The sequence below is a fragment of the Amia ocellicauda genome, chromosome 4 (assembly GCF_036373705.1).
Source record: "Amia ocellicauda isolate fAmiCal2 chromosome 4, fAmiCal2.hap1, whole genome shotgun sequence".
Classification (NCBI taxonomy): Eukaryota; Metazoa; Chordata; class Actinopteri; order Amiiformes; family Amiidae; genus Amia; species Amia ocellicauda.
The window spans coordinates 5,295,772-5,311,344 of NC_089853.1; the positions used below are offsets into that span (position 1 = coordinate 5,295,772).

Here is a 15,573-nt window from a genome sequence, read left to right on the forward strand (position 1 = left end):
TAGTTTTGTAATTAGCCTGCAGAGTTCTGTCTGTCGTGACGGTGGGTGTGTGTTCCCACACAACCCATAACTCGTGTGTGTACCGTTATACAGATTAATTTGCACCTTCAACATTTCATAGTATCTCTGCAAAAGGTAATGTGCTATAATTACATGTATACATTTGTTTCCCTTCCACAGGGATTGAAGGCACAGTTTTTTTAATAATTTTTATTTTTTATCCAGCAGTTAGACTTGAGCAATCTCTGACACAACTAGTTATGGAGTAGTTTCATGAGTTTCCTGCACAGGCAAATTCAGATTTCCTTATTTGTTCGATCACTGCTGGTATTCACATGTCAGCACCAGTCTGGAGATTTCGGTTTCTGTGCTCTTCCTTATCAAGGTCCAGTGTGCTTATCTCTGTCTTGTGCTCTTTTTAATGCCAAGACAGCTACATCAATAAACCAGCTATTGAACAACCCCAGGGCTGGCAGCTCCTGTGAGGAATATGAGCAATTTGTTGTTCCGCGCAATTAACAGACCCCTAAATTAATCATCCATAGAGTCCATTCTTTCCATAAAGCTTAGGCTTGACATATAAGGTTTATCTGAGAGAACAGGAGAAACGCTGGTTATAAACTGTCTCTCCACCCCATCCGTCTCCCCCTTTTCTTTTATTACTGATATTCTTCTTCAGAGCCATTATTATGGAGTAGCTGCTATAATAACCCATAATAAACAAGGTACCAGTCACAGCCTCAAGAATAAAGTTCCCAAGATTAAAGGTTCAGTCTGATTGCAGTGGGGGGGCGGAGGGAGTGTGATGTCAACTTTGAAGTGCTTAGCCAACTGTGGTCTGTCTCTGTCTGTCTCACCGTCCCTGAAGTCCAATTCTGTGAGAAATTAGTTCTCGTTAGACAGCAGATCTGCGGAGATTGAAGACCATTTCAGAAAGGCGTTCTTCCTAATTAACCTAACCTCAAAGCGGACATTATGGAAGAGATTTCCTTTGAGAGTAACCTGCTTGACACTTCAATGGCCTGACCGTAATATTGCCTTTCTGTGGATGACGTTGGTCTTCGGTTACAGCCTCGTTTTTTTAAAATGAATTGACCTAATTTATTATATAAATGATCATAAGGACAGTGGCATCGACTTATTAAAAAAAGCAACCGTTTCACAAAGGGTTAGGGTTGTTCATTTTATTAAAGCATCCTTTACTCTACTGCTGACAGTTCTCAAAACAAATGCGTTCAATAAGATTTTCCTTTACAGTTCATTGTCGTACATGCAATTTGTGAAATGTAATCCTCGGGGAAACTAAAGAGCATGTATGTAGCTGTATCTATTTTCTGTGTGCATTTAAAAACCTAGCCACCTTTTTCCCTAGTGTGTGGGTACATTTAATGCGCTCAAATTAAAGGCGGAGCACTAAAGACCTCTGTGATTCCCTCTGCCATCTTTCGTTAATGCCGAATGCCTGTAATTGCACTTCCTGGTTCTCGAGCATATGCAAAACAAAATCATCCGAATACGTGCGGAGATGTTGGCAGTGTGCTTTGTCAGTGAGCAGGTCTTATAGTGTGTCATTCACAGCTCCACTTCCTCTGGTGGGATCAATGACAGCATAGTTCTGGGAATTGGAAAATTAAAAACTACTTGGGAATAGGTAATTTTAAATGAAGCTCGGGGTTTCGTGCTAGTATAGTCGGATGCTGTGAAACGGTGTTGTTAGCGATGCACATGTCTTTGATGTGTGTCAAGGTGCGGTCCGTGTGGAAGCCTTTACACGGCTGCATGACTCGCCGTGTTGCTGTGCACAGTAATAAACATGGGCTGTAAAGAGGCAGGAGAACCCGGTGCTCCTGTAAAAGGGTTTTACAATCCATAACCAGGATCATAATCAAGACTGAGAAGACCATTGACTCTGCAATTTGCTCCAGTGTGCAATGAATTTAATCAAAAACAAACAAACCTTGTTAAAATCAGCCAGCCCTTTTTGTACATATAATCATTCACACAAGCTCTTTAATTTCACAAGCAATCGCTATGCCTTGCTATTTTCTGTTTCTAAAGCCAGTGGCCTATTCTGTAGAAAGTCTTGTTATGCGGAGGAATACCAAATTAACATTTCTCGTTACCCCACTCCCCCTCCACCTGCCTCCGCAGCCTCCATTAATGTCCTGGTCCAGAACTGCAAGATCTACAACGACGCCAGCTGTGACATCTCTGCGGATGGGCAGCTGTTGGCCGTCTTCATTCCCAGCAGTCAGCGGGGCTTCCCGGACGAAGGCATCTTGGCCGTGTACTCGCTGGCACCACACAACCTGGGAGAGATGCTCTACTCCAAGAGATTCGGTGAGACTCTCGCAGCAGTAGTTGGGAACACTTAATTTACTGCGCACACACACACACACACACACGCAATGAAATTACTTGTCTTTGCTCCTTAAAGAATAAAAATCAGGCCTTTTGTCAAAATGAAACGCTTCAGGAATTCCAGTGTGATGGTATAACAGCCTCCACGGGCACTACACTTAAACATGCTCGATGTAATGCCTGCTGCTGTCAAGGATACTATAGTGATTGTGCTCTGTGGCCCGGCCTCTGGGTCGAGCCCTGGCTAGAATGCTTCTGCACCGTTGTGTGGTGGGTTAACCAGGGAAGCTAGGAAGATCCCAGGATGCACTGAGGGGCTCGACGCTATTCATAATGAGCTGAAATGCCTCACTTGGGCAGAAAACTGGCTGGAAAACGCTGTTCATTTAAAATGTATCCTTCTCTGCTGAGATTACGTTGTGGTCTTTGAATACCATGCTTTATTATGCCCGGCTCTTAACAAGATCTAGATTGATGACGATACCAATTAAGACCTTGTTTTAGTACCATGGGCACCCTCTTCACTTCACATACTTCACAATCTGGAAGCACCAGGCTGGTCGCCATGGGAAAAAGCCTTAATTAAGCAGTGAAAATACAGACGGGGGAGGAAAAGGCAGTACTTGTGGCACGGAGAGAGAGCAGGGTCTATTACAGGTCGGGGGGGTGTGCGTTATCTCTCACTCTCAGTTCTGTTACAGAACCCTTAAAAATAAAACCATCTCTTTGTCTTAAGGCTCTTTATGTGCTTTTGCATCCCATTGTGAAGTCTGTGGCTGAAGCAATGCTTTAAATTCTGATCAATTTCACAATACATTATTTATGAACCCGTTTTAATCCCCCTTCCACATTGCAAGACGCTTTGAGCGTCACTGACAAACCGCCGAAATCTGATTGGACATTCACGATGAGAGCAAAGTATCGCTTTTCCACACCCCCACTTTATTGCGCCACGTGGGATAAACCGCGCCTCCGGCCGACTTCGGTTTCCACCCCGGAGCTTGAAAAAGGCAACCCCTCGATACCACAGCGATGCAAATAAAAGCGTTTTGACAAAACCGAACGGGAAATGAAAAGCAGAAGGAGAAAAATAGTCATGACATCAGCTACTGGGTTTATACTTTGCGGTGGTCGAGGACTTCGAAGTTTGTTGACACGGCGTCCTTAAAGTGCCTCATCTCCTACCTCCCGTTGTCCGGCACGCGCGTGTGAGAGACCTCCTCCTCTTCTCCCCCGCAGGTCCCAATGCAATCTCCGTCAGCCTGTCCCCCATGGGCCGCTACGTGATGGTGGGCCTGGCCTCCCGACGCATCCTCCTGCACCCCACCACCGACCACATGGTGGCCCAGGTGTTCCGCCTGCAGCAGCCCCACGGCGGGGAGACCTCCATGAGGGTGAGTCCAGGACCCCGTGGTCCTCCTCCGTTCCCACAGGCGCTGGTCGGCGGGACGGACAGGTGGTCCTCTCAGCCTCCCACGTCCCTTTGATGAAATGGAGGAACCGTTTCATCAAAGGGACGTGGGAGGCTGAGAGGACCACCTGCCTTTGTTGCTGTGCTGGCCGCCCAAGGAAATGATGTCCTCTGTCGCACTATATCATAATGAGATCTGTTTCCTCAACCGTCCCTCTTCCTCTGGTCTATTCCCCACATCTGTTCTTTGTTTGTATCTTGTGTGGGATTGACTTTTTCCTCACTTCTGCCTTTGATCTGTTCCAAAAGAATTAGTTTTGTGAACTTCCCAAACTGTGAACACCATTCTCTGTGAATAAAAATGCCGTTATCACCTTTACAGCAGTAGAGGATGTAGATGCGTTTCAAATGTTTGGGGGTTTGCTCTCAAAGTTTGCTGTCCTTGTACATTGTCTCCACAACTATCTGTAATAAGTACCTGGTCCGCCCATGGGAAAAATAAATGACCCATTGAAGGAGGAGGTGTCCTCCGATTTTCAAATGATGTGCAGAAATCTTCAGCTTTGAATTGATGATAGTGTCAGAAGTTTGGCTTCAAACATGTCCTCTTACAGGTGTTTGGAGCCACAGAAACTAATTAGGTGTATAAAAGTGTAAATGCTTGGATTGCGTTCAAAGGGAATTAAATCCACAAAGGTGCAACCATCTAGACTGCAAAGATCGGCTAAAAAAATGCTGACAGTTATTTTTATTTTTAAGTCAAGACCACAATTGAAGATATATAGGGTGATAGCTGATCCTGTGCTTTTAGTGAGTTTGAAAGGGGTTCAGCTTCAAAATGTACTGCTGAAAATCACACTAACAGCCGCCATTACCGCACTGCGTTTCAGTCGGATGGTGAGAATTATTTAATACATTGTTGTCACCTTTAAAAGGTTTCTCTTTTTCGCCTTGTTTATTTCCCCCCTCACAAAAGCCTTAATCATCTAAAACTTTCTTATAAAAAAAAAAAATAAACAGATTCACCGAGTAATTTCTCCTCTCCGACGCCTTGTTATGCTATTTGAAAATAACTAGTCTTGAGCATAAACAACAGTACCTGCAGGGCAGCTTCATGTTTATTTGAAACTCGGAGTCCTTTGAATTAGAACATCTTAGAAACAAACAAACAAATGTGAACTTCACAACTGAAGAAAGAGGCACTGAAAAAGTAGTTTCTGCCTTTGTAAGAGTTTATGGCAATTGTATATTTTTTAAATAAATATGCATAGATTATAATTTTGCCGTGTTTTTCCTGCATTTCCCAGTCCTTTTGTTGCGGTGCTCAATAGATAGATTTTCTATCCGCGCTCGTGGTCTTGGCAGTAAAACCACAGTGTAGGGATGCATTGACGATCTGACAGTCGTAATGAAGTTTCCGGATAGTAAATCTATTCATTCAGCACAGAGATAAGTTGTATTCACTTCATCGGTTATTCTCAGGGTTTGTGACCTATATTCATGTTGACTAAATCAAACTAAAAATAAACCTTTAATAATATGTAGATTTCTCTCCACAATATAAGTCCGTGAAACTGTGATATATTGGCTTCTGTTACTTAGGGGATTTTGCATTGATGTCAGTGTTTTTATGTTTCTATTGGTGTGTTAGTATTCAGTATTTAAGACTGGAGCTTTCAGGCCAAGCTTAAACCTTATTTCGGCGGTTTTGAAGCATTTCCAAGGTCAAGACAGAGCCTTGTTGACCTTCACCTTGCAAACAACAAATTGTTTAGATTTCTGCAAGGGGATGCATCTCTCTCTGCATGAGGCTTTTTCTGTCACACAGACCAGGAGAGGTTTTTTAAGTCGAGAGACGAGAGGATGCTGCTTCTGTTTGACCGAGTTTGCTCTGGAAGCTAGTTTCGGTTGTTCGGTTCTTGTACAGTGAGGTAAAACAGTCTCTCATTAGGCCTTTATTGATGCAGAACTAGCACGGCCCATTCCCTTCAGTTGTCACCACTAGGCCGCACTGTCTCTCCGTTTGTCTCGCCGTCACACTACCTGTGGAGAGACGAGATGCTGCCGATCCCGCAGTGAAATGGGAACGTGGCTCGGGGTCTTTATCTCTTCTTATTGGGGGACCTCATTCCCAATCCAGCCGACCTGCTGCAGTGATCAGGACGTGTGAGGTTTTAATCCTATATTGAAAATTCGCTTTCACAGATTTAATAACAGAGGCATAAAGGCGGGCTGTGTTGGGCTCTGCGGCCGTTTTCAGGTGCTGGCAGGTGGTTATTAAAACATTACTCTCTTTAACCGACGGTGAACAGCCAAGCAGCTGATACAGTATATTGCCAGCAGCTCTGTATCTGCAGAATGACTTAACAAAGAGCGTCGCTGTCCTGACATTATTGAAACGTGCCATTTTTATTTTTAAAATCAAAACCAGCATCTCCATTTAGATTAAACGTCCTGTAGGTGATTGTCTGCAAATGTCATATTTATTAAATGAGTCAGTAATTGTTCCACAGCTTGTTTTAGTTTTTGTTTGTTTTTATGCTCATTATCAGTAGTAATTGTGTTTTCATTAGTTTCCATCTTTAATGCAACCTTACGAAAAATATTGTTATTGGAAAAATAGGTGTGGGGGATCTGGTGAAACTGCAGTTTTGTTATATTAAGCATTTTATTACATTTTATGACAGAATTAAACCTAAGGAAAGGGCTCCCTTTAAATATATTTCTACGCAGACACCCTTATCCAGGGTTATCACATTATTTTTACATACAATTACCCATTTGTACAGCTGGGTTTTACTACATCAATCAGATTCTAGGCAGGGTACCACAGCTGGGATTGAACCCACGACCCACTACGCCTCACTGCGCGTTAAAATATATCCAGCATTTTCTTGTTTTCCTGTTCCTTTTTAGTATTAAAGATCTGATAGCAATTAAACACCGTGGGTACCTGGACTGTGTCCCGAAGTGCATTCGTGGCCCCAGTTCCTAAGTTTTTCTTGGCTGTGGTTTAATAAGCGTTGATTATTGTGTTGTTGCTTTAATAAAAACTCGGCTCTTTAATAAAATATGCAAAGTCCGCCACCTGAGATCGCTCCCCCTCTCCAGCTGTAGCCATAGTAACTAGCAACTGCAGTTACATTGTGTCTGTGTTTTGCTTTTTGTTTTATGCTTTTATTTATTTTTGGTTTTGGTTTTGAAATGGCTATGGGCTCGGTATTGGTAAGAGTCCAAATTATGTTTCAAGTCAAGGTACAGTGACTGGGCTTTTGGGGAATTTGTGCTAATTACATCCTGTTTAACGAGCAGATTTTCGGACATAGATCAATTTCATCACCCTGACAATACTCGTAGCTATTACTGACCACAAGCCTCTTTGTATGTTCTCTATAGTCTGTATATTCTGCTGTACAATGCTATATTATAATACAAAGGCCCAGCTTAGCTAATTTACCCTCTGCAATTTATATCTGCTCCGCTGTGATATTGACCTCATTTCTTATGCTTTCAGCAGCTGAAGTAAATTGCCCTTTAATGATTCTTAGACCTGCCGTACACTGTCACGTATTAAAGGGACATTACAGCGTTTTTCTTCTGCCAGTTTTGCCACGTGAAGTTCGTTCGTTCGTTTTTTTTTTTTTTTTTTTTTTTTTTTTTTATAATGTGTTTTAACAGTTCCAAGAGGAAACGATCCCTCATTTTCCTAACGTGGCGCTGAAGCGATTTCCACCAGGGAGGAAATCTGATACGGCCAAGAATTCGGAAAGGGGGATTTTTGTAGTAGATTTGTAATTGTGTCATTCGTGCCCAGCAGAGTAAAACATTTTGAAGCGGTGATGTTTCTGACAGAACTGGACACCTACAGGGCTCTCTCCCTGTACTCCTCCACCCCCCATTAACAAGAGCAGCTTTTATTGCTGCCTCCACCCCATAGAAAATGTAACCGACTTGCTTTTTCGTCTTGTTTCCAGACGAGTTAAAACGTTTTTTCTGTCTGTTTTCCTTCCTCTTTCTGTCAGACGCTCGTATGGCCTATTTCCATTACAAAGTGTTTAATACCGAGAACGGCAGGAGCAGTCAGTCATCGAGGTGGATTAAGGGATGGGGTCTGTGGCTAAGTGGCTTGAGAATTTGTCTGCTCACAGTACGGCGTTGTGTGTGTAGTTGTGATCATGCTTTATGAAGGCTGGGAGTGAGGGAGCTGGTACAGTATTTGAACTAATTTCGTCAGCTGTGGTGAGAGAGGATATGACTGTTTATCTCCGTTAAGAAAATCCTTTCCAGCTCCTGAGAAGGCTTGTGTTTTAATAGACATTGAGATGTGGAGTAAACAAACATGCCCCTCAGTGTGTGTGCACACAATCGTGAGGGGAGTGGGGGGGAAGCCTTTGAACTTCCTCAGAAGAAAGACTCCCTCTTTGTTCACGCAAATTATTGAATATTTAGGGTAGTTCTCTAGGTTTGTAATAAATGCAAACATTTATGCCGTATGAAGTTACCGAGCGGCTGAAGTTGTAATTCTCGGCTCTTGGGATCATTGATGTGTTCGAGATTAAACTCCCAGTGCGTCGACACGCAGGGTCCCATCAGCTGCTGGGTTATAGATTTCTCCTACCCTCCTGCTTTAGCCAGATAATTTTCTCCACTGTCACAGACTTCGGTTTTCATTTATCTTTTTCTTTTCACTTAACCGGGAGGTGAACTATGATGAGAGGAGGGTTTTTTAACACACATTTCTTTCCAATATTACTTACTGGAAGAGTTTATTTTATTTTTGAGTACAGAGTGAAGTCGGTACACATTTACAAAACCTCTTTGCCTCAGCATCGCTCGGCACTTTTAACTTGCTTCCACAACTATATTTAGTCTCCCCATCAAAGGCAGGGATCACAGAAGGCCGGCACAACTTCCCTCCTCCTTGTCCGGGCCGTGTGCAGTCAGATTGTGCTGAGGACGGGTCCTCCGTTTGTCTCCTGAGTCAGGGGCCCGTAAAGCCTGAAATGTCATCTCTCTCCTCAGTGGAGTCTGTGAGGCCCTTTGCATGTGTGCGTGATCAATAGCAGAGCTGTCTGCTGGCCTTGTTCAACATGATGCTGGATTTTCCTTTTATATTCATGTTGAAAGATGCATCCCCCCCTTCTCTCTCTCTCCCCCTCCCTCCCTCATCATGTTGTTCTTACACTGATTGTGGCAATACTAATGAGCACCATTGATAATGAGCCTAATGTTCAGACAATGACTGGGTTTAGCTCGGCTGCAGCTGTTTGGTATTAGTTAATGTTTATGGCATTATCCTCCAGCTGGGTATTAGCCGTTGATGTTTGCTTATACCTGTGAGAATTGTGAAGGACCGGCAGTTGTGGATTAACGCAAAGACTGAATTACAATTCTCTTCCCTTCCTCCCTCTCTCCCTCTTTCTCTGTGTTTATCTCTATCTATCCAACTCGGCTTTTGCCGCCCGCCTGCCTGCCTGTCTGTTTTGTGTAACTCGTGTCAAGCTCTTTATTAAAGCGGATTTAAACGTCTCTTTCTCTGTTGGTTTGTCTCTCCCCACAGAGGGTGTTCAACGTTGTTTACCCCATGGCTCCAGACCAGCGGAGGCACGTCAGTATTAATTCTGCGCGATGGCTGCCAGAGCCGGGCCTGGGCCTGGCCTACGGAACCAACAAAGGGGATCTGGTCATCTGCAGGCCTGTGTAAGTTCAAGCTCTCACTATCGGGAGATTGACCAGCAGCCCTAGTGCGGTGATGGCTGTCTGAAGTCCCTGAATGTAAAAATAAGCAAAAAACAAACGTTGTATTGTTCGGCACGACGGTTTGGCATCATGAGTGTTGACCCACCCAGTGTTGTCTGTGTCCCCTTTGGTAATGGAGGGTTGGGGGTGTGTGTGTGGTGAATGTTAAGTTACAATTCATCAGATTATTGTAACACAATCTGTAGCTCAGGTTTCTGCTCTAAACAGGGTCACTTTTAAACCTCATCAGTGCAAATAATCCCTGTTAATGAATCGATGGGGGAAAGGCAAACATTGACTCAAGGAGGCTCTTGTTTACCCCCTCCTAATTTGTCTTGACGTTTGCACAGTGTGTGTTCGCGGTGTAATTAAAGTGCCTAACCTTTAGTACTCAGCCTCTGCTGAGGTGCAGTTTGCTCTACTTGGGATTGTGCCCCAAAGACAACTCTGCTGGCATTGGGGTCCGATCGTCTGAAAGCCCTTGTTTACACGTCCCTTTTGTTAGCAAATGTGTTTTTCTTTTCTTCCTTCATTAAAATGTCTGCGAGGGGGGGAAAAAGCAGAAAAACAGCTGTTGTGCCTTATGATCATTCTCTGAATCTCATTACGAAACAAAAAAAAGAGCTCAAGACAACATTTAAATGAACTCGCTATTGCTGCCCTCGGGTTCAGCCGGCCTCCTGTGTATTTGACTCGCTTACCCAACAGATGTGAAGATCTTAACATCTCATCGATTACCTGATCTCTCGCTGTGCTCTGGAAGCATTGTTTGCTTTATATAACCAAGGAAAATATCAGGGATTGCGATGTTTTGTGCATCGTATTCTGGATGTATGTTCGGCACATTTCCCAAGAAGTAAGTTCGGTGTAGTTGCACAGATGTAGGAATCGGTTCCACCTGTTTTTGAGAATCTGTAGTTTCTCTGTTAAGATTAATCTGTCTAAGCTTTTTAAATCCCAGTTTAGAATGTTTTGATGTGCTTTTTTTTAATTTAAATTAGAAGCCATGTATAATGTCCAGCACCAGCTCACAGCGAGAGATTTCCAGAAATATATTTCTCCCCGCTCCATTTTGATAGGATTCTGAACCACAAATACATTTTTGTAGTACTAAATTATCTTTCCAGATGGATCATACAGTAGTCAGTTGATAGGATGTCTAGCCGAGCTCTTAATCTGGCCCTCATTGCCTATATCTAGTGACATTTATTCTCTTTTGATTAGTATTTAAGCTCAAGTTATGAGTATTAAGAATGGACTTGCAAGGAAACACTACCCACACTGACTAAGTGACCCACACTCTCGACCCCTTGGTGTGGGTCAGTAGGCTTGGTGAGCATTTCTAGGAAACATTCAGGGAATAAAGCTCCATGTAGTTGTAGTAATCCTGAGTTTGGGCTTTATTTTAACGTGGGTGGCTGGTTTGGGCCCAGTCATCTCCGCCTCATGCCTCAAATCTCCGCAAGCCTTACAACTATCCGATCTGAGATGCAGCTTTTTCCTGGGCTTGATCATTTGTCAAAGAAAATAATAGATCAGGGGTGCATCTTTGAACCGATATTCACACACCATCGCAGGTTCCCAGCGCTTTAATAATTTTGGAGCAGTTCAAAAGATTTGGGTTTGATCACCTTTGTGTGTCGGTGTTTGAGGCACTGAGACTTCACCGACCTTTCAGCGCTTTAACAGTTGCTTAGAATTCAAATGTATTCAATTATTCTTTCGTTTATTTTTCTGAATTTTCTGTGCTAATTTCAGTCTGGAGTTTAAAACCACATGCCGAAGCATTATTCTTCCCCTGTCACCTGATTCGGGTCTTGCTATTTATTACCGTGTAGTTGAAAGTGGTTTCATAATGTGTCGTTTGACTTTGGGTGCTTGGGATAAGGCTTTCTGCTGCTTTTCTTGTCAGTTTAGCATAACAGTTTAAATAGATTAACTTAGCCTGGAAAATGAAAAATGAACTGTAAATGGATAAGTAAGTGTGATGTTCCTTACCCTTCTTTCTCCAGAAACTTTCCTCTGAAGATAATTCCTACATCAGTATGTATGTAGTACAAAAGGCTTAAAGGCAGTGCTTCGTATCTGCCTATCTTTTTACTGAACGTTGATTCTAAATGTGTAAACATGCAAAACATTCCTGCTTTCCCTGTGTATAAGAATCCAACTGTACTGGAACCCGTGCAAAGGTTTTATTTATGTGTTTAATGGCCTCTCTCCTGCGCTGTGCTTTTTCAGATGAGAACTGGTGCGACTCCTGATTGATTAAGCGTTTTTCCCCGTGTTAATGAGCATCACAGTTTAGTGCAATCAATGGGATTCTTTTCAGCTCTCAGGCTGTTAAGTCTCACTAGCCCCGTTGTCCCGGTGTCATTAGAAAAAACACTTTTTCATTGATTGAGATGTTGTACTTTAATGAGATCTGATCACCACCTGCTCCACTGATGGACCTTTTACTTGTTTCTTCTCCGCTTTCTTCCAGTCTTAACGTCTTCAGCTTGAACTTCCAAAACCGACAAGTGACAAATGACAGTTTTAGTTTGTACGATTGTAGCAGCTGACCCTTCCTTCCTCTTTTTTAGTTTGTTAGATTTTGTTAATGCTAATGTTTCTCAACTAGGGGGCAAAGAATAATTATCCAGAAGCGCAGCTGAATAAAGATTCTTGATTTTTGACTGCTAAGGGTCTCTGCTGGTGAAACGGTAGCGTGTGAACCTTGTCCAAATACTCTCCATTCACAGCACCCTGAACGCTGTGTTTGTCAAGCTGCGGGAATAGCCTGATTCTAAAATCCTGTCGATTTTGTTCCTCTTCTCAAGCTTTACTTGCAATTTTGTACTGGTAATTTATTGTTCAGTCAACACTCCTTTGTAATAATTTGTTGCTTACAGCTTGTAATTAAATACTCTTCAATTAAAGTAAATTGTTGTGGCAGGCGAACAGAAGATACGTGTTTAAATAGTCACACACATTAGTGTTGAAAGTGAAAAATAAATAATGGCCTAAGAAAAACAAGATATCCGACGTATTGTAATAGCGTCGCTGGCAGGAAGATTAACTGTTGTGCTGAAATAAACATAATCTTAAGACAAGATAACAATCACTTGTTTTGCAGGCCATGTTTAAATGTTGAAGAAATACATGTTGATTTGGGCTGTTTTCAGAGGTTTACAGGTGAGAAGCTCCAGTACCACAGGTATTGATGGGAACGGGGAATTCATCCTGGATCAATACACTTTCCTGAAATTTAATTTTATGGTTGGCTGCAAAACATGGCCGCCACGTGTTGTTGCTGCAGGCAGATTTGAAAAGCTACTCTAATCTATTTTTATCTGCCGTTTCTGACACACGGAGATGATTACTTTTTTAATTAAATAATGAATGGGAAAGATATAAAGAAATTGCTTTCCCCCCGTGCTCTTTAAGGACTGTATTTAAAAGTCCACAAATAACACATTGCTCATGCGTGGTAATCTTTGTAGCACTGAGATGTGAACCACATGGAATAGTATAGAAAACGCATCGTATGAAATGTTCTGAGAAATAAACAAAAACAAAAGTCTCATAACGTTTTTCAGAATGCTTAAATTAATCAAAGTAATCAAAGTCTTTCTTAATATTGAGTGTTTATTGTTTTAGAAGTGGTCAACTTAGCATGATGTCTCAGTTGTTTGAATACTGGGCCTGAGGAGCCCTACTTGACACTAAAACTGACTGACGAAAAAAAATGCGAAAGATGAAAAAAGAATTGATTGTTTCTGCCTCTGTATTGTGAAATTGTGAAAGTTTCATGACTCACTCCTGAGCAAAAGGGCACTGCAGGCGATATTGTCCGTGCTTGTCAGCAAGGGGATTTGACCTGCCAACCAATTAGAAAACTCAAGCTCAAACGTAGAGAGTATATAGAATAAAAATGTCAGCATTGTAGTTGGCAGGTAATGAATACCACTGACTTCATTTCGCCAGCTCAGTTTCTTTCCCTCCCCGCGTTTATGTATTTTTGATTGCCTTGCTTAAATTATGAGTAAAATGAACAATGAGGGGGAAAGATATTAACTGTCTGCATGTGTTCTCATCTGTTACCATTTTGATTTGTGCTATAAGTTAAAACTCAATTTATACAGTTTCTAATAAAAGGGGCGCTGATCGGCTAAAGAATTAAAATAAACACTTTTTGTTTTCATGGGGTTCCTGAAATAGGCATTTCCACTTTGTCAAATCCAGATAACTTAAAACACCTAGGCAATGGTCTTGAATGTGGATTAATTTTGCAGCCTTCCAGTCACATGCTCATTTTGAACCCTACCTCATTATGCCCATACTAGGGAAAGAGAGAGGAAAAAAACAGTTATTTTTATGTCATGTAGCTTAAGAGGAGCCTTTTTTTCTTATATAAAGTCTGCATTTGTCTGATATTACAGCTAAGAAGGTTTAAGCACATTCCCTGTGTAGTAAGATTTGAGGTTTGTTCCCAGTTGGACTTCCATTTGAAATGATTGTGTAGCTAAGCATCTTAAGATTTACGCCTTGTGCACCAGAAGCTGGAGTATCAGTTGAAAGTAACACTGCCTGGGTCCAATTGTAGCAAAACAGGGTTTGGAGATCTTCTGAGCTGAAATATATCCCAATAGGGCTGCAGCTGTGGGCCAGAACTGCAAAATGTGGTTTACTGGCATTCGCAAGCGCAAAAAACTCCTGTCTGATAGAAACGCCATTGGGACAGATGGCTGTACTTTGTTGAAATACAATCAGTGTCTAATGGACCGTGTAGCTCTTGTGCTAAAGGATTTTGGTCTTAGTTTGGCCCCGCAGAGCCAAGGGTTTTAATTGCAATAAAATCCTAAAGACGAGCAAAAAAAAGAGATGCCAGTATCGTCTTTCTCTCTGATTTTGTTTTGCTACTATCGTTCTGCATGAAGTCTGGTTTGTTGTAGGCAACGTACCGCCCATGGCATGAGCACAGTGAGATGTAAAAGTACTCCTACTCCTCCGAACGCCTCCTACAGCTGCACCTAGACATTGAGGTTCGCAGTCAAGGGACTTCAAAAGAGAAATAAACATCTTTTTAGCAGTAAAATACCTGAACAGCCAGCAAGCCGTAGCCTGTGAACCAGATTGTGATGACTCACCTGGTTCTCCCTTTTCTTCACTTGATATCATTTACCTTTCTGAGTAATTTTGTAATATACAGTTTAAATTGAACGGCTTTCAAACCGCTAAGTGAAGATTTAGTTTTCTGAATAGTTCTGAAAGACTGTGGACGACAACCGCCAGCGGTAGAGACTGTAACACACGCACAGTGAACGAGAGCTGGGAGAGATTCGATGACGGTCATTCCCCTCTCCTGTAATACATTTCGCAAACTGTGTTGAAGTTCTAGTAACACAGAGTAAGTTTTGCCCTCTTGGCTTGCCTGCGTTCTCTTTAATTCAGATCTATATTTCCACCCCTTTATAATGACAAACAGGTTGGAGAAATGTTGTAGCTTTTCCTCTCATGTCTCTTATTGTGTCAGAGCTGTGATCCTGAGGATTTTTTGAGCTGGTCATTTGGGATAAACAGAGCTCATATTTACATTTCAGTTGCTGCCCGGCTTATTCCTGCCCGAATTAAGCAGATTTATCATTTTCTGGCCCGACCTGCAATGGTAAACATCGCCACGTCGTGCTGAGGAAAATTAAATCGGTGCCGCGTTCCTCAGGGAAAAGCAAACGTCAGAACTGTTTCAGTCCTGCTGGAGATCTGCTTTTGATAACCACCCAAGTTGAGAGTGTTGCTGTCAGTCTTATGTAAATGAGAGGAGGAGAATAAAAAACATTGCTTTGTTCATCGACTGGGAATGAAAAGGTTTTCGTACAGCTACCGTTTCTCTGTGTGCACACTGTGCGGATGTGCAGTAAGTGATCTTCGGTTACAGTTGCGTTGACAGGAGAAGGTTTCCAGAAAGCGAAAATGTCAAAATATTAGTTTTTTGCTGAGCTCGTGGCAGCCGTGAAGGAACCGAGGCCAGTAACAAGTGAAGTTCATCCAGTTTTAACTTGCCCCTTTATTACATCAACAAA

At 42.3% G+C, this 15,573-nt stretch overlaps 1 protein-coding gene across 1 annotated transcript in view; it reads left to right on the plus strand.

Annotated features, from left to right (window-relative positions):
* ambra1a (autophagy/beclin-1 regulator 1a) overlaps nucleotides 1–15,573 on the plus strand; it is an 83,324-nt gene that overhangs the window by 49,951 nt on the left and 17,800 nt on the right. Inside the window, exons 13-15 of the mRNA XM_066700612.1 lie at nucleotides 2,152–2,340; nucleotides 3,601–3,755; nucleotides 9,333–9,472. Of these exons, the coding sequence (XP_066556709.1) occupies nucleotides 2,152–2,340; nucleotides 3,601–3,755; nucleotides 9,333–9,472 (484 nt within the window). The remainder of the gene's footprint in view (nucleotides 1–2,151; nucleotides 2,341–3,600; nucleotides 3,756–9,332; nucleotides 9,473–15,573) is intronic.